Genomic DNA, 23,424 nt, shown 5'->3' with positions numbered 1-23,424 from the left:
TGAAAGGCGTGAGCAGAGACCGGCATGCAGTAAGCACTCAATAAATGCTAGCTATTATTATCAACATCACCATCCTTGTCCTCCTCGTTACTATCTCCCCAGGCGCACCCTTACAACAACCTTCTGAGATGGGCGATAGCATTCCCATTTTGCAGATGAGGAAACTGAGGCTCAGGGCAAGGATGCCGCATTTTCCATCTGCCCCCTCCCTGACCTCACAGCTCCCACTCCTGCCCACCCACAGTCCATTCTCCTCACAGACACCAAAGGGGCCTTTTAAAGATGAAGTCAGACCTTATTTAGGAGAAGACGCTCTGTGGGTAATGATGTTATGTGATACTTTATGATCCAACATTTCTCTGTGATTTAAGTGTCTTGAAAAATTAAGAGCAATACCACGGCTGTGTAAGACGGTAACATTAAGGGGAAACTGAGTGAAAGGTAGATGGGAACTCTTTGTACTATCTTTGCAACTTCTCAGCACATCTAAAATTATTTCAAAATAAAAAGCTAATTTAAAAAATGAATCAGATCATGTTACTCCTCTGCTTAGACCCTATGGTAATTTCCTGTTAGGCTTAGAATAAAATCTGAATGTCTTCCTGTGGCCAACAAGTGGTCTGGCCTTCGCCCATTTCTTCAACCTCCCCTCCTAACACCATCCCCCTCACGTAACACTCCGGCCACTCTGGCCTTCTCTTCATTCCTCCAACTCTACAAGATTGTTCCTGCCTCAGGGCCTTTGCACTTGCTGTTCTCTCTGTTGGGAATACTCTTCAGCTATGTAGTTCTTCCCATGACTTTCTCTTTCTCCTCCGTCAGATCTTGGCTCAGAAGTCAGATCCTCAGAGTCCCTCTCATCTGTGGTCACATGACCCCTTCTAATTCTCTCATAAAACTCACTGCTTTCTGAAATTATCTTCTTTGATTGGTTTCTCTGTTCCTATCTGCCTCTTCCACTAGACCAAGAGTTCCATGAGGGCAGCGACTATGCTGGTTTGCTCACTGCTGTGCCCCAGCTTCTCATACAAGTAAGGCCTTGATAAACATTTGCCAAAAAGAATAGCAGTGTCTGCTGCTAACCACAGGACATTGAAACAGAGCTGTGGACGTTGTCAAAGAACTTTCACCCATATTTTTTTCCCATGGTTTCTGCTTTGCACAAAACCTCCAGAATATCCAGGTAGGTACAGATTTGCTGGCAAAACTTATCAACACCATTTCACTGAATCATTCAATAATAGTTCTAACGTTTGTTAAACTGGGCAAAGGGAGGGAAAAGAGTTCACCCCCAACCTTCGACAACAGAGCCCGGATATGCTTTGCTGGCCTCACATAGCATTTTAGAAGAATTTGAGGTCATGACCAACTTTTTAAAGTTGAAACATTTCACATAAAAATCCCTATGTCCAAGTTCTCCTGAAAACTCGCAGGATCTGGCCACACAGGGCCCTAGTTTCCCACACGGCCCTGCGGACTGGAGCTCCTCAGATGGGACGCTCACCCGAGTACCTATCCACCGGGCTCAGTTCTCTCCTGTTATTGGCCTAGTCCCTTTAGGCACCGGGATTCCCCTCAAAGCCTAAAGCATCCTTAGAAATACCGTTGGTTCTCAAATATTTTAGCCACAGCCCATTTCAAATCTTATGTGGAAGTTCAATGTCTAAAACAGATCACAGTAACAACAGTCACTATTGACTGAGTGCTTACTGTGTGCCATGTTCTGCTTGCTTGACTTGAGGGGTTGGCAACCAGAACCCGATCGGCTCCCCATCATCTTCAGCAGCCCCCTAAGAAAGCCTGGTGGATCCAAGGAAGACAGTTCAAAAATGACATTTTAATCTACTCTCCTCGTTTTACAGATGGGTAACCTGAGGCCTAGAAGTGGAAAGGGGCCCTCCGCCTATTAGACTGTAGCTTTTCCGGCAAATGCCTGTCTGCTGGTCCTGAGGGAGGCCCCCAATGATGATAATGGCAGAAAAAGGCCGACGCAGGAGGAGTTCTCTGCTCTGAGCATTATTTTCTGGTTTCCAGGACCTGTTCAGGCCTACCCTGCGAGCTCACGCCACTTGCAGGCCCAGAGCCAGCTAATCCGCTTTGCTAATCCACATGCCAGCCAAACTGGACTCCGGGGGAGTTGCCCAGCGGAGAATGGTGTGTGAACAGACGCCCTCCCCACATCCCAGTCCTGTCTGAAGTCCTCCTCCAGCCCTGATGATGTCAACAGATGTTCACACACCTGCAATTTTGTGTCTGGAAAATGTCGGCACTCTTCATGTGGGTAGAGACACATTGAGATCACTCCATTGGGTCCCACATTTGTTCTGCGTCTGGTGTGTGCCACAGGTGTTCTGGGTGCTGGGGACTCACATTAGTGATGTATTGACTACGAACACGGGCTTTTGTTTCTGGCTGTCCTGAGTTCCAGTCCTGGCTCTGTAACTCACTAGCTGTGTGACCTTCAGCAAATCACCTAGCCTCTCTGTGTCTCACTTTCATCATCCATAAAATGGGTGTGATAGGAATAGTACCTAATTCCCAGGATTGTCTTGGGGATTCAGTGAGATAATTTTTTGGCACATACTAGGAAAGTGAGTGCGGTGTTTGTTTTTTCCTCCACTGCACTTATCGGAGCCTGCTATTTTCATTTGCACCTTTGTTTTGGTCTGGCTGGCTTACAGAGGACTCTCCATGAGAGAAGGGCCTTGTCTCTCCTGCTCACCCCTGCTTCTCCAACTAGAACAATGCCTGGCACAGAGTAGGTGCTCCATAAATGTTTGTCCACTGAATGACTCGCTGTCTGTCATATTCCTGCTCTAATTGCCTTTGCGATGACGGCCCCGCCCTGGAGGAGCCCAAAGTCTCGTGGACTCGGGCAGAGCCACCCTGACCTTGACAGCCAGCTGTTCAAAACAGCGCTGGGCATGGACTCCGAATCAGCTGGGCTCTGTGCCCTGCGCTGACAAACGACACTGTGTTTGTGTTTCTTCTGGTGGACAGAGCTACAGGGCGGGCGAGCAAATTGGGGACCCGGGAAAGTGGAGCGAGCCACTGAGCCGAGCAAGGGGAGCCCCGAACCCCAACGCCCCCGCGCCAGCAGCAAGGGGCTGGTCCACGTGCACGGAGTCCGCACCCCACCTCCGCTTGGGTCCCGGAAGGGCCCCACCCGCCCCGAGGATGGATGCCCCGGTGACACAATCACCTTGATGGCATTTGGCGATGGGCATTCGTGCATCCTGTGCGCTTTGAGAAAATGAATTCCTAGGGGGAGGAAAGGGTTTTGCAAACTGTAAATTGCTTCAGGAAAAGACCCAGATAAACGAAGAGGTCAGGAAAGAGAGCAGACGTGTTCGCGGAGGATAGGCTGCACTTCCAAACCCAGCCAAAGGCGCCGCGCGGCCCCCGGGGGCGGCACATTTTGGGGGACCTCCTGGAGAGGGATGCACTTGGGGAAGGCTGGGAAGCCGAGGGGAACGCGCCGAAGTTTCCCCGGGCGTCTGCAGAAGCCAGGACCCGCCCGCACTGCCGCTCCTGCGAACCCGCTCGGCTCCTGCGGCCTCGAGCTCCGACGCGCCAAATCTGCAAATTGTCCCTTATCTGTGCCGCACACGCTCGTTCACCTTTGTTTGGGCTGGAATCAGGGTAACCGTTCCGATGATTATATAACTTCCGAGTTCAAGACAGCTAACCCAAAGATGGGGAGGATGAAATTTGGGGGGATGGGGGGGTGAATTAAAAAAAATGTTTCTCCAAATGTAAAAGTTACAGAAGCGCACAAAAAATATCTACAAATACCCATATTCCCACCACTCAGAATGAATAACAACATTTTGACTTATCTGGCAAAGAACTTTTAAAAAAATTAGTAACCAAATAAACCTTTCCCTTCCCGCAAGTCCCAGCAAATGTGAATCCAAAATAAGTCAACCTACTTCTCTTTATTATCCTCCTTTTCCATCTCCACCCCAGATTTGTCTTAAGAGGTAAATTCCAGGACCCCCGAATTCCCTCAATGGGCTTCCCCACGGCGAGGTCTGCAAACATCTGGCCCCGGTGAGCAGTATCCGGCGAAGGCCGCCGTCCTCGGAGCTCACAACTGCATCTTCTCCCCCATCGCTAACTCCCGCGTGCAACTTTGCCACTCACGCTCCCGCCAGGGGGCCTATTTGCGCGGCCCATTTGGCGGAAGGATCCCGAGCGCGGTCGCGGCGCCGCTCAACCGTCTCCGCCCCCTCCCGCGCCCTGGCCCCGCCCCCTGCGCGCCCTGGCCCCGCCCCCTCCCGCGCGCCCTATGGCCCATAAAGAAGTCCCGGCCGTGCCGCTGCACTCCCCCGCGCGCATCCGTGCGCCGCCCGAGGCTGGCTGAGGAGTCGGCGGCCATTTTGTTCTTCTCGTGGTTCCAGTGGGGAGAGAAGGAGGAAGCAGGGAGCGGGGCGGCTGGGGGGAGACCCGCCGCGGCTGCTGCCACCGCCGCCACCGCCTCCTCAGTGCCCGTGGCGTGGGAAGGGAGGTGTGAGTCCCGGGCGCGAGCCGGCGGCGGCGCCGCTGCGGGAGGGTCTGCGGTGGGAAGGCGATGGCGGATATCGATAAACTCAACATCGACAGCATCATCCAACGGCTGCTGGAAGGTGAGGAGCGGCGGGCGCGCGGGGCGGGGAGCGGGGCCAGCGGGGCCCGCCGCACGCGGAGCCGCCTCCGCCGGCCGCGGGCTGGAGGCTGCGCTCCCCGCCCTGTTTCCGGCCGTGCGCCCCGGGCGGGCCGGGGCCGGGCGAGCGCTCCCCGCCTGCGGCGCCCGTCCTCCGCGAGCGTCTGGGGGCGACGCGGCTGCCCGGCCGGGCGCTTCCTGCCCGCCTCGCGGGGCCGGGGCCGGGTGTTGGCGCCCGCCGCCCGCTGCAAGTCGCCCTTGTCCCGAGGTCCCCGCGCCCTTTCCGAGCGCGCGTCTGGACAGGAGCCGGCGAGCTGACAGTTTGGCCGTCGCCGCCCGGCGTGCGACCCCGAATCGAGACGAGACTCGCGGCCGGCGCGTCTTGTTGAGCGCTTGGCACGGGTTTCACGCGGTTCTCCCTGCAGCCGTGCGGGGCGGGTGCGGGTGCTTTTTTGCTGTTAGTGGGGGAAACTCAGACGCAGAGAGGTGCAGGCACCGGGGCAAGGTCACGCAGTTGGTGGCGGCCGGGAGCCGGCCCGCGTCCGTGCGGCCCGTGCGCGCAGGGTGCGCCCTGGCCGGGCTGCCTGCGCCGCGGCAGGTGCCTCGCGGGCCGGGAGGCGGCGGTCGGGCTCCGCGGGGCGCACGGCCCGTTCGGGGCTCCGGGGGGCTCGCGGCCCTGCCTGGATGGGGCGCGGGGTGGCTGGATGGAGGCCGGGGATGGACCGCTGTCCGCCTCTGCGCGGCCCTCCTCCAGCGTTGCTGGAACGCAGGGGCGGCCCTGTCCTTAGAATTTGCAGATGTCTTGGATTGAGTTGTTAAAATGAAACTCCTGAAAATATCTTTTCTTAATCTCTGCGGGTTTTTTTTTTTCCTTTTTGTATTTTCTTGAAAGAAAAGGAAAACCCGCCGAACGGACCCCTGAAATGCTCTTGAAATGAAGCTGCCGTTTGCGGGTGAAAACCTGGTCGCTCGTTGAGCCCCGGGCGTTTATTCTCAGCAGCACAGCGCGCTTTTCGTGCTAGCGAAGACAGCTCTGATTTACATGAGGCAGCGGTGGGCCAGAACCGGATTCAGAGAGTTTGCAATAAGGAAGGAACTTTGTGTGAAATAGTTTCATTTTAAATTTTTAGGTGAACTTCTGCTTATCTGTGCGGGGATGTGTTTGGGTAGATGAGGGTGGGAAAACAGAAATTGTGTGGATTAGAAACGTTACAATTTTACAATCGGTTGAGTGTTGTTAACTTAAGGTCCCAGGTTGCCCATAACGAATTTTGCTAATTTTAATCATATTTTTGAAGTTGTGTTAAAAATTTTGCCTTGATAAACTTAGATCATCTAAAAGTGAGATCAGTCATTGTTTCTTTATAATAGTTTCTCTACATTATATTGCACTTGAAAACCAGGTTTTTTTATGTATTTCATTTTTCACTGAAATTAATAAAGCATTGAATCTTAATGCCTTGGGAATGGGCTAGCTGTGCAGTATACTTGAACTTTTTTTCTCATAAATTGACAGAGAAATGGTTGAAGATGGTCCATTGAGGAAATACATATACATCCAACTTAGAAGATGTTGATCGTACACTTTGTGATTTCTGTAATGCCCCAAAAACCTTTTTCCCTAAAAATTTTAATTAAGATTTAAGTGTATCTGAAAATGGAGGGAGTGTGAGTTTGGTGAGGTGACCCTGTTAGACGTTCTTACGTGCTCAGAATTGTCTGTCTTTTTAGGTGGAGGACTATACAAGCTGGTTGAGAAGCCGCTCGGTAATAGGACTAAAAAAGCAGCTCAAGAGGAGTCTTAAGAAAGGTTTAGATTTTAGTCACTACAGCTTTGCAGTGCTTTTCTACTTAAACTCTGCGTAATTTTCTTTAAACGAAACAGCACCTTTGCATCCGCCTTGAAAACTTTCATCCCTGCTCTGCCTTGCTGATGAGAAAACCTCAGGTTAACTCCTTCAGATAACTAATGTTCAACGTTTAAATAACTGCAGGGTAAAACTTGGGAGGTTTGGAGAGAAAATAAGCCAGCTGTTGGCTTTGTCTGAGATTCCTACGCTGTTGGAGAAAGTGCAGCTTGGGGCAGTTTTCCTTTGTGGGCGACCCTGTTCGAGAGCACTATGGCTGGCGCTGTCCTTGCAGGGCAGGCAGTTGTCACTTCCTCACGCCCTGGTTCGCGAGAAGCATCTTTGCCCTGAAGATGGCCATTGTCGGCCTCCGCCCGCACCGGGCTCTGCGGAGCTGCTGGACCAGCTGTGGTCATTTAAATATGACCTCGGCCCCGCCTCAGAGAGTGATTCCTGACTCAGTCCTCTGAGGTCAAGGGGCCATCTGGAGATAGTGTTCAGATATTCTGAAAGTCTAAAATTAAGTAACCCATCTGCTAAATAAAGAGCTGAAGCTTTTTGGTGTAACATGGAACATGTTTATTTTCTAATGTTAAAAAGACAGCAGTTTCTGAAGATAATGAAGGACAAACATAATGGCAAAGAAAAAAGTTCTTAAAATGCTGATCGGGGAAAACAAAAATAATCTTTCCTAATGAGAGCTCTGCAATTGTTTTTTCTTTACACATCTGATCATTTTAACAATTAGAGGCTTTTCTTGGGATCAGTTCTCATAGGGCATTTTGTTGATAAAGGCTAACAGTAAGGTTGTGTTATTAATTCCCTAAGTTAAGGACAAGTCTGTGATGTGAGCCCCTGCTCTACCCTCCTTCCGCATGTCCGCTGTGTGCCGCGTCCTTTCCTGCGAGTGGAGACGGATCTGCGGCTTGCACCGTCCTGACCACAGCCTGGAAGGGCCCACGCACCCCCTTACCTGCCGGGAGCGGGGGCCTCAGTGAAGGCGCTGCAGCAGGACGGTCTGTGTTCTCGTGCTGTGCTTGGGGGAGCCTCCGGCAGAGGCCAGCTTCCCTCCTCTGGGCTGGGGAAATGGAGGCGTCCCGGCCTTGTTCGGAGCCGTCCGCGGGAGAGGGTGGTGAGGGGGTTCTTTTGTCTTTGAAACTGCAGTCCTGTGTTGATGCACGACCTTTTCTGCAAAAGCATGTGCCAGTGCCGGTTAGTCGGCTGTAGACGGTGTTTTGCAGCTATATCCCGGCTGTCTGCTTTGAGAAATTGATGTTGCCTTTAAATGCCCGAAGCAGAAGGCCAGCAGATAGGAAAGTCAGCGTGGGCGGGGGGTGGAAACAATTAAGATGGTCACAGAGTGGAAGTCTTCCTGCTGGCCACTTGGCAATGAAGCCAAATGATTCTTGATAACAGTTTTGTAGCTTGTATTTTTTGTAGAAAAGAACTCAGTTGTTTGTGGGAAAGTTTCAGTGTTCCGAATATTCACTGTTTTGATTTGAGGTCTTATTTTCCTAAATCTGTGAAATACTATCAAGTTCTAGATTCTGTCACTGAAATGAATATGATGTGGCATAAGAATATTACCACCTACTTTAATGGGATTACCTTAAAACAGCAAAATCTCTGTTGACTTACTTTTATACTGGTTGTCCCAGTCTTAGGTTTTAAGACTTCGTTATAATTCAGCTGGGGCTTTTGTATGTGTGTGCTCTTCCTTTAATAAGACCTTTCAACAGTTACGGACTTTTAATTAAGGGGCAAGAAAAATACTTTTTTATTCCTCATAAATAATCCCAAAGTAGTCTTAAATTTCCTTTCATAGTTTTCATCTCTGCTTTGCTTGTTGCCAAGTTGTCAGAAAAGTTAGTGTTGCTTGTGAGAAAAAGCTGGCATTGCAAATAATTACCAATAACATTCTTTTATTATTTCAAGTACTTATCAGTTTGTTTTCCATAAAATTGCATGGAAATTTTTATCATGTGCTCCTGTTAGTGATTTACCAGATACATAGATCAGATAAGTTTGTACAGAACAGCCTTTTGCTGGTAAAAGCAATAATGCCTTTTTCTGAATCTGCCTTTCTAGCCAGATAAAGAAAAGCTTTTACTCAAGTCACATGTTGAAGGTCTAAGGTGAATACGTTAATGTATTGATCACTAACCAACATGTGTGCACAGTGCCTGCCGATTTTATTCCATGCAGTGCCTAACACCTGGATTCATGAAACCTTCCATCTGGAGAGTGGAATTCTTATTCATTGGAGTATTTTGGATTTTACTGGCAATTGTTGAAATAATTTGCTATGTACTGTTTGAACTACTACTTGGGTATCGTGAGGTGATAGCCCTTGGATTCCCACTTAGTTTCCTTTTTGTGTAGGTTTCTCCCGTCATGCACTCAACATAGCCTCGAAGTGAGTAGTCACTGATGTTTATCGAGCAAAACTACTGTTTGAGTTTTTCTTTGTAGCTAATAGCCATAACATAGAGATAGCCAAGCCTTTGTCTTTTTAATGGTATTGAAGATGTTATCCTTAAGGTGAGTGTTTAGTTTTATAATCCTTGTGGAGAGAGAGTTCTTCTGATTCCACATTTATAACAGTCTGCAGCTACCTAGTTTGTCTTATTTTCTGTGTCCTCCACTAGAATGTAAGCGTCTCGAAAAAAACGACAGGGTTCTTGTCTAGCCTGTTGCCAGGGTGTCCCCAGCATCCAGCACAGGCTCTGGCATTGAATAGGTGCCCAACACCTGTTGGTCGACTGTTTGAAGCATGAACAATAAGTATTAATAGTCTTACTAGATTGCATAATCTGGTTTTTATTTAATGTTTCCCATTTGCGAGGATAGATTATGATTTTATATCCCATATCAAATTTTTCTTGGGGAGCAGTGACTGTGTATTGGGGCTTCACTAGTTTGTCCTGTAAAAACTCCTTTGGTTTGGAGGTTTAGTGAAGAACAAATTCTTAATTGGGAGGGTGGCATGGTGGGAGCACCGCTAGGCCTCGAGGCAGTTGGGGCCTGCCGTCCTCCCTACAGGCTCGTACACCCTTGGACCCAGTCGCTGAACCTCTGCTGGCCTGCATTGGAGGAGAGAAGTGACAGTGCCTGACTTGTAGGGTGGTTGTGAGGATTAAGTGGCAGTGTAAAGCGCCTTAGCGCGGTCCCTACCACGTGGGAAGTGCTCAGTAAGTGTTAGCCACAACTAATACATCATTCCATTTGATGGACATTGGAAATAGTGCCATAGGGTTTTATGCTATTGGTTGATGTAGACATTTTAAGAAATATATGCGATGTTCACTTGGGCTGCCGAAACCCATTTTGAAATCTTTGTCTTCTACCTGTTAGACCAGTTATCTTCAACTCAAAATTTAAGAGTAATCCTAAATTTTCACAACTAGAAATATATTCTAGTAAAGCATGATAGGAAGATAACATTATTGCTCTGTAATTTTAAAGCAGAGAAGCCGTTTTTTGGTTATCAGAAGTATATGGTCTGGAATTCATGTTTAATTCTAATGCCACAAGTCGGTGGTACTTAAGAGATTTATCCAGACTTCCTTCATGCACAAAATTTTGAGCATCTGCCATACACTGGCCCCAGCATGTACACTGCAGGGCAAGTGGTGTGGTCCTGGGGTTTGCCTTCTCCCGGGGGTTCCAGATGAATAGGTGGAATCAGAACCTGCAGTCATAATGCGAGGTTCGGAGTGTGCTGGATAGTGGCCTGGTGTTGAGACGGTTCAGAAAGCGTGAGGCAGCCTTGTGAGGGGAGAGGCTCACCAGGGTGAGGCAACAGCAAGCCGTTCTGAAGGGTGAGCGGGTAGTTGCCAGTTGGTAGAACGTGGTTTGGCAGAGTTTCTATTTTTATAATTTTACTTCTTGAGCTAATTGTAGGGAATTTGAGAAGCTTCGGGATCATGTTGGTAGTTTTTAGTGAGCACTCATCTTCAAACATAAAATAAATCTTGATTTGTTCTGGAAAAACTCATTCCACGTTAAGAATAACTTTTAAATTGTTAGTAATATTGCTTCTTCCTGGTCTCTGTACACTCCCACCCAGAGGACAAACAGAGAAACAGAGTAAGAGAACTAAAACTACTGTAAACCGGATCTGAAGGTGGTAGGAAGCCTCCAAAACCGGTAAGATTTATTTAGCAGCATCGATTTAATCTGATGTATTGACTTAATTTGATCGCATTCACATAGAAAGTGTAGCCTTCGTTCCATGTAGGTGTGAGCCAGTTACTCTAGTGGGCTGTTCATTCATAAATGTGGGGCTTTGCTGGAAAAGATTCAGGTTGAAACCAGAAGCTTCTAGGAGTCCCCTCTTTGCCAATAAGCAGTTTCCTGCTGGGCAGTGTGCCCAAGCTCTGGCTGACTTGTGGTAAAATCACTAATGATTGGGATCTTCGGGCCTTTGAAGCAGGCACCCTGCCGTCTTTCCACCAGGAGTGTGTCTCTGCTGTGTGTGGGTCTAGAGAGAAAAAAGTTACAGTGGTTCTTCTGGAAGAATCATTTTTCCAGATGATTTTCATGTTGCTCAGTGGCAGTTGTGTTATATATGCGTCCATTTCGTATCTTCCCTCATTGTACTTTCCCTTTAATTGCTTCTCTTTTCATTATATTTTGATCAGAAGGAGACTGGCAGTCATTTAGTTCAGTTACATATTTTGGGGTCCAAAGTAGTGATTGCCCAAGGCTATAGAACCAGTGCAGAAACTTAGGGCTCCTGGCCCCCAGTCCAGCGCTGTCCCTTAACATTTTCTCTTCGTTGTGTGCTTCAGGAGTTGACCCTTTCCTCTTGTCATCCTTTCTTGGTTACTGTCTTTCATTGAAAAAAATAATACCCTTCTACACAGTGTTCCATTTCTGCTCAAAATGTGTTTCTTCAGAGAATTCAGGGTTCCAGTGGCTATTTAGGCTGAAGGATGGCTTTGCCTGGGACACTGTTTCTCAAATTTAGACACAGCCCTTTTTAATGGAAAAAAATTCACATCAGACATAGGTTTTTTATTTGTAATTTCTGTTACTCTGTAATGTTACTTAGATATTGACGGAACAAAGCTAGATACAAACCAGTTAAACCTATTGCTTTTATTCCGCTGTTAGGCCAGGTGATTTTGTAATTGGAATACAAACAAAGCTTCCAAAACTGAGAAACTTTGACTTGGCACTATTGCTTCAGCCTGGTGGCTTTTGTGGCCTTGCCGACGCTGAATCTCTTTGTGTCGGGTTTCGTCGTGGGAAGGTGCAGCCTTGTGCTCTGTGTCGAGTCTGCTCCTGAGTTTTGCTTCAGTTTTAGTTCAAGTAATAACTGCTTTCATAGTCTTTTGTACAAAACAAGTATTAAGACTTTGATTGCAAGTTGAGGATAATCAGTCCCCCTGTTTAACCAGACCCTGCCAGCAAGCAGGCCACTTCATAACTGCAAAATTAAGGTACATTTAGCAGTTCAGTGCTATTTAATCTGTATTTAATGACTGTCTAATCGGTTACAACTGGAATCTAAACAGAAAATTTCATTTCCTGCTCCTTCCTACCTGCTGATCGCTGAGCTGTTGCAGGGCCGGAGGACGTCTCCGCGCCTCGCCTCGACAGTGGTGGTGCTCACGGTGCTCTGGTGCGGGCTCTTGGGAGTTGAGAACGCCTGGGCCTGTGCCGCGCTTTCTTTCTCCCTTTTCTTTTTTTACTTTTTAGCTGTTCACACTACTAGGAAATACTTCTTACAGCACATGCTGACATCCTTTGCCCTGTACAGGCATGGTTGTATTCAAAGTGCAGCGTCGGAAATTGCACAGCAAAATATGTAGAACGAGCCTACAGTGTTGAGGCTCTTGAGGGAGATACCCATGTGCTCTGAAAAACACCGCGGAGGGAGGGTTCTGAGCATTTCTAATCTCACATTTTAAAACAAGGGGTCTTAGAGCCGATTCTGTAACAAAATCTCCTGCCGTACAGGTAGTAATTCATTTGTAAGGATGGAGAAGAGAAGACAAGACAGGAGGCAAAAAGAGCTGGCCTGGTGGTCAGGCTGCGGACGAACAGGCCCGTTGGGTGGCTTGGGTGAAGAACAGGCCTTGAGCTGTGCCGTGGGGAGTCTGATTTCAGCGAGGTGTAAAAGGAAGACCCCCTGACAGTTAGTACTCCTCCGCAGGGAGGACGGCCGCGTGTTGGGGATACTGTGAAGAAGTCTTCACTCCGTACAGAGGATGTGCAGCTACATAATCTCTGAAATCCTCTCTAGGGTTTTAAGATTCGAATTAGGCATTAAAATCATGTTCTTGCTAAGTGTCCTGAAAATAAAGCCAGGCAGAAAGCTAGTTAAACTATGTTTTTGCCCCCTCTTTAATCAAAACTTGTATCTTTTCAGATATTTTTCATTTTTGTGTTAAATTGTATTTTGACTTCGTTTCACTAATTGGAGGTTTTCTCCCCTACAGTGAGGGGGTCCAAGCCTGGTAAGAATGTCCAGCTCCAGGAGAATGAAATCAGAGGACTGTGCTTAAAGTCTCGAGAGATCTTTCTCAGTCAGCCTATCCTGCTAGAACTGGAAGCGCCACTCAAAATATGTGGTATGTTTGGCACACTGCCAGTCGTCTTTGGTTCCGCCATTAACTGAGGCGAAGATCCGTCGATGCCCTGGTGTCAGCCGGCAGAATCGTTTATTGTTTATGAACAACCTGGAACTACTTAAAGTTAAATGCAGCTTTAGAGTGAATCCCTCTGATGCGCTTAGTTTACTTAGATGTGCTTCAGATTTTCTAAAAATTATTTCACTAAAGGAATATAAACATTTCAGAAGAAAGGAAAGAAATGAAATCAAGTGGAGAGCTGGGAAAAGGTCTGAACTATGTGAATATGTGGGAATTAGATTTGAGCTTAAAGCAACACTGGTCACTTAGTGTTGCCAACTTCCTTGCTGCCTTTCTGTAGTTCTCCTGTGGGAACGATAGATAGATGCAGATAGTCTGTATAAAAACAAACTAAACGTTGTCTACCAGACATTTGACTGCCTTGACAAAGCACGTGTGCGTGTTTAAAGTCAGACGCTCTGGCGTTATCTGGCAGGGAGGAGTTGAAAGCCTGCTGGTTAGTGGGTGTGGCGTGTGCACCTTTGTTCCCGCGGGGCCAGGGCCCTAACACGGTGCCCGGAGACCGGGCTCTCGGAGATCTGGTGCTGATCAGCCGACCTCGAAGGGAAAACCATGTTACTGGGCAAGAAGGCCTGCCTAGGCAGTAATCCTTTCCACAAAATAAATTCTTAATTAGTTGAATTTTGTGTGAGATTCTGGACAAACACATACACTGAAAAGTTGTGTTAAGCTCCATTGAACTAAATATGATACAAGATTGAAAATGTGTTAGCTGTCACATTTAATTCTCGTGATTAGAAGTCAATGCCATTGTGCAATGAATGTTTAAAGAATGTCTTTCCAAAGCTTTGTTCGTGAATTGAACTAAAAATATGAAGACGCTGTCTAACAGAAATTCTTGCTTCTAGGTGATATCCATGGGCAATACTATGATTTGCTTCGACTTTTCGAGTACGGTGGTTTCCCGCCAGAGAGCAACTACCTGTTTCTTGGGGACTATGTGGACAGGGGGAAGCAGTCGTTGGAGACTATCTGCCTCTTACTGGCTTACAAAATCAAATATCCTGAGAATTTTTTTCTTCTCAGAGGCAACCATGAATGTGCCAGCATCAATAGAATTTATGGATTTTATGATGAATGTAAGTACTCTGTTCGTCTGAGGAGGAGTTACTTAAATTGGGGTAGTTGGTCACAGACAGAACTGTCACACACTTTTCCTGTTAGGCTTTGTGAGAGTTTCGATGCACTGTTATCATCTCATGTGTCTGTTTCATTGACTTGTTTTTATTTTAGTGTTTTCTTTCTCGGGGTAGAAGAATTACATTGCCCCCGCAGTGTAATCATGCCCTGGACGCTTTATGACTTGGGGAGTAGATTAGGAAGGAATGACAACAGTGGTGGTTTCTGAAGGTAACTGTTGTGAATATCCATCAGTAACTTAATTCTTAGTATGATCTGAGAACCTGTCCAAATAGTTTATTTTTAACAACTTTATTGAGATATACTTTCAATCCATAAGATTCGTCTATTTTAAGTATACAATTCAGTGATTTTTTAGTAAATTTATAGAGTTGTGCAACCGTCACCACAGTTCTAGGCAGACGCTAATCTCTCTGTCTCTGTAGATTTGCCTTTTCTAGATATTTCATAGAAATGAAATCTTGCAATATACAAATAGTTACTTTTTGAAATTTGTGATATAGTTTTTTTCCTTCTAGCACATCTGCACCCAGGAAAAATGGCAGTTACTATCCTAAAATGTGTAGAAAAGAGAAAGCAAATTTGTTTTAAAATTCTTTCTTATTTGTATAATATTTTAGACATTTTATGACCCATTTTAGATTATTTAGTTGAACATCCACTTTGAGTTCATAATTGACAGAAACAATATTCTTTTTTGTAAGATGTTATTTTTCCTTTTTCTCCCCAAAGCCCCCCGGTACATAGTTGTGTATTTTTAGTTGTGGGTCCCTCTAGTTGTGGCATGTGGGATGCCCACCGCCTCAACACAGCATGATGAGCGGTGCCATGTCCGCACCCAGGATCTGAGCTGGTGAAACCCTGGGCTGCCGCAGCAGAGTGCGCAAACTTAACCACTTGGCCACGGGGCCCGCCCTGAAACAAGATTCTTAAAGCCTTGAAAATAATCAGTTTGGGTGGAGTTTTTTATTGTTGCTGTTTACATAATTAAAAAGTTAAAAAAAAAAATGTTTTGAACCCTTACCTCCACTGTCCTTTTGTGCCATCATTTCTGCTGGGAGAGAGGGTTCAGGCTGGGAAGAGACGGGTGGTGAGGAATTTGAGTTACTGGCGCTTGTCAGTGTGATTGTACCGAGACTGGTGAAGCACTGTCACCGGCCGAGCTGCAGACTGTATGTCGTGATAACCTTGGTCTCTTGGGTGTGGCGTTTCCCATCCCAGTTTCACATAGGCTGTTCCACAAGCTCATTTGTTAGAAGTGCACTGCATTCACGGGCTTAGCCCTCCTCCTCCTGCCCCGCCCTCTCCCCCAGTGAGTGCTAGCCCATCCGTGGCCTTGAGACCCAGCAGATAAGATGAGGTGGGAGAAGAGTCCTCTGAGTTCCGAACTGACTGGGACAACTGAATCTTTGGCAAGAAAGCTCCTTGCTGTTGGCAGTGAGTTATCAGAGAAGTCCTAGTAAGGCAGTTACTTCTCTTTCGGGAGTGAAGTGAGAGGCAGGGAGTTAGAACATTGTGTTGTGAATATTTGTTACAGGTGCTGCTTTTTAAATGGTAAGAAAGGGTTCCGGGGCTGGCCAGCCCAGTGGCACAGCAGTTAAGTTCGCATGTTCTGCACATTCCGCTTTGGCAGCCCAGGGTTCACCGGTTTGGATCGAAAAATTTAAAAAAATAAAGTGCTCTTTTTGCACAGCTGTTAGCTCACTTTGATGTTTTCGAGGATGAAGTTCAAATGCAGATTATCTCTTTGTTGTGACATCTATCCTAGTATGAGGATATTAGCCACATCATTTTGAGTTTGTATTTAACACAGAGGCCTTTAAAAATGATGTAGGTGGTCGGCATTGGTTGGTGTCAGTTTTGGCTCTTGTTTGGTCACCAAGACTCGTTTATTGACCTTGTACTCAAGCTTCCTCCTCTCCTCTCAGGCAGGTATAATTTGCCAAGAGTAGTCCTGGGCATGAAAGTGTCCTTGATAGGTAGCTTTCAGTTGATGGTTTGCAGACTTTTTTTTTTTTTTTAAAAGATGATAATCAGGCCGGCCCGGTGGTGCAGTGGTTAAGTTCGTACGTTCCACCTCAGCAGCCTGGGGTTCACCGGTTCAGATCCTGGGTGTGGACATGGCACCGCTTGACAAGCCATGCTGTGGTAGGCGTCCCACATATAAAGTAGAGGAAGACGGGCATGGATGTTAGCTCAGGGCCAGTCTTCCTCAGCAAAAAGAGGAGGGTTGGCAGCAGATATTAGCTCAGGGCTAATCTCCATCAAAAATCAGGATTCTTCCTCCTGTTGTCTCTGAGTCAGCTTTGTGACTGCACTCCTGGAAAGGCTGAGATGTCTGTTGGTGGATGAAATGTGAATGTGTGTTACCTTTTCTGATGCCAGAGCTATCTGATCTGTAGTAATAGGAAACTGCATTAGGGGTTCTGGCCCAGCATCCCAGGAAGCTTGAGGAGACCTTGGTGATTATCCAAGCCAGGGGTTCCTGGTGGTCTGAAGTAGCCTTAGGGAGGGAGTGTAGAGAGAAGAGAAAGCAGGGGCCCAGGACTTAGTTAAAATGCTCAGAGACAGCAGGAGGAAGTATCCTGATTTTTGATGGAGGAGCCAACAAACAGCAGAGGAGTCTGCAAGAGAAACTGGATTGCGTGGCATCAAGGTGCGAAGCCACTTCAAGAAGGAAGAGGATTCATTGGCTGCAGCAAATGCAGCCTATGAGCAAAGGGAAACTCCAGGGGAGCCAAGCCGTTGGGTGAACCAGGCACCACATCACTCTGTAGGTGGGGGTGAGAACCCAGCCCAGCCCCGTTCTTGTATTGTTACTGTCAGCATTGGAAATTGGACATGGTGATTGTGCACAAGGTCCTCTTCAGCTTTTCCTAGAAAGGAGTTCTCTTAAGCTTCCAGAACCCTCCAGTGAAGGAACATACAGGACAGAGGGAATTAGTGGCCTTCAAAGAAATAGAAAACAGGGTGAGCCGTGGTGAGAGTTACACGCAGGCAGGTAGAAAGGTAAACTCTTAGAAGAGGCAGTAGTCCTCCTCTGCATTCTGTTTCAAGCCTGTGCTCAGCTCCCTGCCCGACTTGAGCAGCGGTGGGCGGAAGGTGTAGTTCAGGAAGCCTGCTGCGTGGTCCGGTCTCTGACCGAAGGAAGAGGTACAGCTCCAAACCTTTCTTTGTCCCCAGCGTAAGAAAAGAGACCGACGGCAAACTCTTGGTATATGAATAAAGATTGCTTTGACCTTTGGTTTTTTTCTAGTGTGGAGGGTACGGGAGACAGAGGCATCCCAACAATTGGGCTGTCCTCACCACTGCAGACACAATTGTACTTCTTAGGTTTCCGAGTAGGTTTTTAACTCAAAACGTAATTTTCCTCTGGAAACAGTGCCTTAAAGGCGTGCTTCTGTCCGAATCACACTCTTAGGCCAGAACATGCATGGAACGCGTGGGCTGCTCATGGGAACATAACCACCCTATAAGAGCGTTCCTATGGGGAGCACCCGTGCAGTGTCGGGAACAGATGTCCCGCAGTGCCTGGAGTAAGCAGCTGTGTTCCCCCGGTCGTGCTTCCTGCTGCAGTATTAGAAGCTGGGGATTATCTGGTACCAGTAGGTTATGGAGGGTGGTGGGAGATGGGGTGGGTCTTCACTCGTAGAGCCTTCCTCGGAAGGAAGATGGTTATGGCACGTGTATAAGTTGTTCAGAAATTGCCTTTAGAAGTAGGAACTACCTGTGGGTTGAGACTGGACAAAACAGACTAGATTTCACAGCTGGGGCTACCCCATAATTGTTGGGGTTTTATGGTTAATCCTTAATCATTGTGTCTGGAATTCTGATTTCAAACTTCTATGGAATTATTAAATATTTCATGTGAAAATGTAAATTGTGCTTACAGATTAGACATCTCCAAGTATTATATATATCTTAATTCTCCTAAACCCCCTCCAGGAGATTTTTAATAAAAGCATAGTTCTCGTTTACTTAAAGGATGATCAGAACATTGCTTTGGGGACAGTTGTCCTGAGAGAATGAACCTACAGGAGCCAGTCTCTTTAACCATCCTAAAATTTCCACAGGTAAAAGAAGATATAACATTAAACTATGGAAAACTTTCACAGACTGCTTTAACTGTTTACCGATAGCAGCCATCGTAGATGAGAAAATATTCTGCTGTCATGGAGGTATGTGGGCTGATGTTAGTTCCAAATAGATTTTGAGCTCTTCTGAAGGTGTACACTTTGATATTTGTGAGCTGTCATTGGAATGAGTCCGTCTGTCAGGTAAATCTCCGTTGTCGATGTGATCCATCACGGGTCCACTCTGGCGCATCCAGGCTCATTTGGATAGAAGTCTGACGTAAGCAATTGATTTGTCACAGGAAATTCTAGGCTCTGTAACAGTTTGATTTGAAAATAGAGCAGAAAGTATTTTTAAACATAAAGTGAATAGCAATTAATAGGCTGTATCATAGATCCTCCAGAATACTGAAAATGGGAATAGACTTTCTTTTGGTCTGTTTTTGATCCTCTCCTTTCAGAAGTTTTTCTGACTTGGATTTTAAAAGCGGCTTTGCTTTGCTCAGTGGTTGTGCTTTGTATAATGTAATGAAAATAGTAATTGCGAAGATGATTTCTTTTTATCTGTGGTCAGAAATTAGCCCTCAAAGAGCCAGCACACTTTTTATTTTAGTAAATCCATTATCCCTGGCCTCCTATCCTTAAACTGGTTTTGGTAGAGTTGGGCATGGGATTTTAAACTCAGGTGAGAGTCAGCTACATCTGAGCTGGTCTGATAGATCTGATAGTCCTTGGACGGCACAAGTTTCCTCCAAAGCTGCATTGCCCCTGAGCGTCTGCGTCCTCTGTGCTCAGTCATTGCGGGTGGTCAGCAGTGAGATCTGAAGTGTATTTTGTTCCTTGTTCTCATCAACTGAGGCGGCACTGAAGGGAGTAGGGGTGTAGTTTTGAAGTCCCTGGATTTTAATTTTAACAGGGCTCTGTATGTTGAGGTAGCTGTTGCCATATACCGTGCCCTACAAATTAGTTCATACAACAATTTCCAGGGCTTATTCAGTTGAGTGTCTTGGTTTTTAACTGAAGCTAAATAAGAAAACATAGCCATCAGCTTAATTTAAGCTTTTGTGTTACAGTCATTCTCTATAGACAAATGGAACTGTTAAGGTGCTAACGTCCTTTTTAAATCTGTTTTCTGTAATTTTTTTCTCATTTAATAGGTTTATCACCAGATCTTCAATCTATGGAGCAGATTCGGCGAATTATGCGACCAACTGATGTACCAGATCAAGGTCTTCTTTGTGATCTTTTGTGGTCTGACCCCGATAAAGATGTCTTAGGCTGGGGTGAAAATGACAGAGGAGTGTCCTTCACATTTGGTGCAGAAGTGGTTGCAAAATTTCTCCATAAGCATGATTTGGATCTTATATGTAGAGCCCATCAGGTATTGATTTTGAATTTTACATGTACACTTAAGAGCATGTGTGTGAGCACAGATTCTCCTTGTTGATTTTGGTGGGTAGGTATTGCTTATTTATACAAAATGGCTCTGGAAATGACCTACAGGATATCAGGCTCAACGGGAAACTGAAGAGTGGTTTTACTCACCTACAATTTGCACCTACTTATACTGAAAACATTTTCTCTCCAAGGTGGTTGAAGATGGATACGAATTTTTTGCAAAGAGGCAGTTGGTCACTCTGTTTTCTGCACCCAATTATTGTGGCGAGTTTGACAATGCAGGTGCCATGATGAGTGTGGACGAAACGCTAATGTGTTCTTTTCAGGTAAGGATGTCTTCAGTGTTGTTTCTTTTTATTATGTCTGTATTTTACCAAGAAAAAAATTACTCCTTTCTGCCTACTGTTCATTTATGTGGTGTAGACTAAATTTTTATTTTCCCTTAAGAAGTATTTGTCCTAGTTCAGTAATGAGTGGACCCCTTTTAAAGGAAAAAGTTATCATAGACCCTTTGCCCCAGTGTTTAATCTAACTATGTTTGCATTGTTTAAATAGGTAAAAATAATTGATTGGCTCCTTATGCCTTATGGCCTCTTTACTGTAAATCTAAGACTACGGTGTTGCTGTAGTGTTGAGCTGAAGTGAAATCACCACTTGCTTGGGAGAGTAGGACTGCCCGCCACGTGCCGGCTGTGCTTTGTGCTGACCCTTCTCCCACCGCCGTCTCCAGTCCAGTTTCTGCAGAATCTCTTTTGACTCACCGTGACGTCCTTTGGTCTTCACTCAGCACAAAAGCATCGTTTACGCCTGAAGTCTGCCTCAGTCTTTTTCTCACTCACTTATTGTGATTAAACTTGTACAACCTCGTGCTGGCCCAATCAGAAATGTAAAGCCACTGAAGCCCCGTGGCAGTCTTCAGATACATGAATTAAAACATTTTTTTTTTTTTTTTTTTTTTGCCAATTATTGGGGAGAACTTACAGCCCCCAGAGATTGAGAGAGGATTTAAAGAATCTGAAGATTATGGGTTGAGTATATTTCCTAAAATGCACTCTCTTTTGAATCTTTGCAGATTTTAAAGCCTGCGGAGAAAAAGAAGCCAAATGCCACGAGACCTGTAACACCTCCAAGGGGTATGATCACAAAGCAAGCAAAGAAATAGATGTCCTTTTGACACTGCCTGGTTGGGACTTGTAACATATAGTGTATAACCTTCATTTTTAAAACTGTCATGTGTATTGGTCAGCTTGCTCAAATAGTGTGTTTCTGCGGCCCCCCTTCCATTTTTGACTTAATGAATGGGATTTGCTGGTTATAACAGCAAATGAAAGACTCTCCACTCCCAAGAAAAAATATTTGTTTTTTAATTCTCTGTTCCTTTTTGCAAACAACTTTAATGATGGTGTTAAAGCTGTACACCCTAGGACAGTTTATCCTGTCTAAGGGGTAAGTGTATAATTGATCTTTTTTTAATTCACCTCAACCCATGAATAATGTAAATGCTCGTTTTCTTTAGGATATAAAGAGAGCCCTAGGGTGCTCAATCTGTACATGTTACTGTCAGAAAATGCATACTGTTGATACAAACCACTGTGAACATATTTTTTTTATTTTTAAATTTTGTTTCAAAGGGATTGCTCTTTTTCTCGCATTGTCTTGTCATGTACAAACTAGTTTTTTATAGCTCTCAACATTAGGAGTAACTTCCAACCTTGCCAGCATCACTGGTATGATGTATATTTAATTAAAGCACACTTTCCCCTACTGTATACTAAAAATGACAATTAAAGCCATTATTTTAAATGTTTGTGACTCTTTTCCTAAAGCCAAAGTTTCTGTTGAAGTATGTATTGACACGCTCCTAAGTACGAAGTGGCGTGGTTATGTACGCAGGCCGCCTTCTTGGGGAATCAAAAACAGGTTTTTTTGATTTTGAATAGCAGTTAGTAACATAGTGCTGTTTAAGCTATTAATGGTTAAAGTTAATAACATTTTGTACAATTTCCATATAGTCTATTCATTAAGTAATCTTTTTACAGTTACATCAGGCCTGAACTCGACCATTCAGAAAGCTTCAAATTATAGAAACAATACTGTTCTATACGAGTGACCGATTGTGCTTTCTTTGGCCTACATTCTTTATTCTGCGGTGAAGTTGAGGCTTATAAGTCAAAACAAAGGAACTAACTTACTATCCACCAGTTTATACAGAGCTCACAGTATCTATGACTTTTTTAAACTAAGATCTGTTAAAAAGAAATCTGTTTTCAGCAGATGACCGTGTACAATACCATGTGGTGAAAATGAATTCAGACTTATTAAATGACGAACTTGTTAAATCCTCTCGGTGTCTCTTTATCCACACATACGCACAGGAGAACTGTTCATGGCATAGTGAGGAGATATTAATGAATAAATGGCTCTGGAAACCACACAGTTTCAATTTGGATTTGTCTTCCTTCAAATAATCTGTTTTCCGAAGGTGGCGTGTAATATGGATGCAGATGTTGTTTGAGCTCCAACCTGGATGTAACCAAGTGTCTGGGGTAGAGTGGTAAGCTTGGACTCTCTTCCCCTGCTCTGTGGGGAGCTGTGGGACTTGAGTGAGCTGTGACATCATCTGTATCCATCGTTTTCTTTTTGTCTGGGTTCAGTTGAACTTGGCGGTAACATTCAAGAGCTGCTTTATTATTCTGGCTGAACCACCGCTGTCTTCATTCACAGTTCTTTGCTCTCCTGTCCCTTCCCTAATTTGTATGGAACACACTGTTGTGTCTTACTACACTTGTTACAAGTGTGTGGAGTGCGTATTAATTTCTCAAAGTACATGAAAAGTGGGTGAAGAGCATGTCATTTGAAAAGCACTTTCTTCCATCAAAAACTGGTTTCCCTTCGGGAGTTGGGAGAGGACCGCCTAGTGAGAAGCCGTTGGCCCTGGCAGTGGCATGTGGAGGCAGAAGCCAGGAACTCTGGTCTGGCCCCCCTGTGCTAACAAGCATGGTCCCGAGGCCTTGGCCGCGTCTCTCACCCCTGGTGTGCTCCTCTCTCAGTGAGGGGGTGCACCTCGGGACCTCTGGCGCCTTCCTGAGCATTTTGTCACAAATCCAAATTTGTATTGTTTTACTTCCCTGTCGGATTCTCGGAGACCTCTCCGACTGCAGGAAGAAAAAGATGATCGTTAATGGATTGTGTCAGAGGCAGGTTTCACGTGGCTTTCATCTGTGCCCTGGATGTTAACAGGAGTGTCACTTCTAGGATTTCAAAATCCTATAAAGTTGTAAAGTCGGGCCACTCTACTTGGGTTCTAGAGGGTGGAGTGCGGTATCCAGCTCAAAGTTCTTTCAGAAAGAACGTGGGCATAGTATTAGTCAGGTAGAGAACAAAATCAGGCTGGTTTTAGAACATGGGTCTTAGGGCAGACGCAACTATCGCGAGCTCCTGTGTGACAGCAGGACTTGAGGCCTTGCCTTGCACGTCCCAGGCTGCGCTAACTGCGTCTTCTCATCGTCCTTCGTCTCCATGCGTGGTTGGAGCCACATCTGCCTTTATGCTGGTGGATACGCTCAGTCTGAGTCCTGGCCCTTCTGGCTGTTTCGAGTAAGTGACTCGAATGCTGAGCCACGATGTCCCTGCTCTCAAGCAGGGGCCGTGACTGCCTC

At 45.9% G+C, this 23,424-nt stretch overlaps 1 protein-coding gene across 1 annotated transcript; it reads left to right on the top strand.

The window, feature by feature from the left end:
* Positions 1-4,325: 4,325 nt before the first annotated feature.
* Positions 4,326-22,104, top strand: PPP1CC (protein phosphatase 1 catalytic subunit gamma). Its single transcript, XM_044775881.2, has 8 exons — positions 4,326-4,628; positions 12,942-13,073; positions 14,003-14,233; positions 18,368-18,472; positions 19,525-19,748; positions 19,957-20,091; positions 20,838-20,898; positions 21,805-22,104. Exons 1-8 carry the CDS (start codon positions 4,574-4,576, stop codon positions 21,873-21,875), a joined length of 1,014 nt encoding a protein of 337 aa, XP_044631816.1. The 5' UTR covers positions 4,326-4,573; the 3' UTR covers positions 21,876-22,104.
* Positions 22,105-23,424: the final 1,320 nt, after the last annotated feature.

This window comes from Equus asinus, chromosome 8 (assembly GCF_041296235.1).
Source record: "Equus asinus isolate D_3611 breed Donkey chromosome 8, EquAss-T2T_v2, whole genome shotgun sequence".
NCBI lineage: Eukaryota > Metazoa > Chordata > Mammalia > Perissodactyla > Equidae > Equus > Equus asinus.
Note: the sequence above shows the minus strand (reverse complement) of the source record. Positions and strands in the feature narration are given on the sequence as shown.

Excerpts from the sequence above, each read along its gene's own strand:
- PPP1CC (XM_044775881.2), top strand. The coding sequence starts at position 4,574 with ATGGCGGATATCGATAAACTCAACATCGACAGCATCATCCAACGGCTG. Across the intron at positions 14,234-18,367 it reads TTATGGATTTTATGATGAAT|GTAAAAGAAGATATAACATT; the intron begins GTAAGTACTCTG and ends AAATTTCCACAG. Across the intron at positions 20,092-20,837 it reads CGCTAATGTGTTCTTTTCAG|ATTTTAAAGCCTGCGGAGAA; the intron begins GTAAGGATGTCT and ends GAATCTTTGCAG.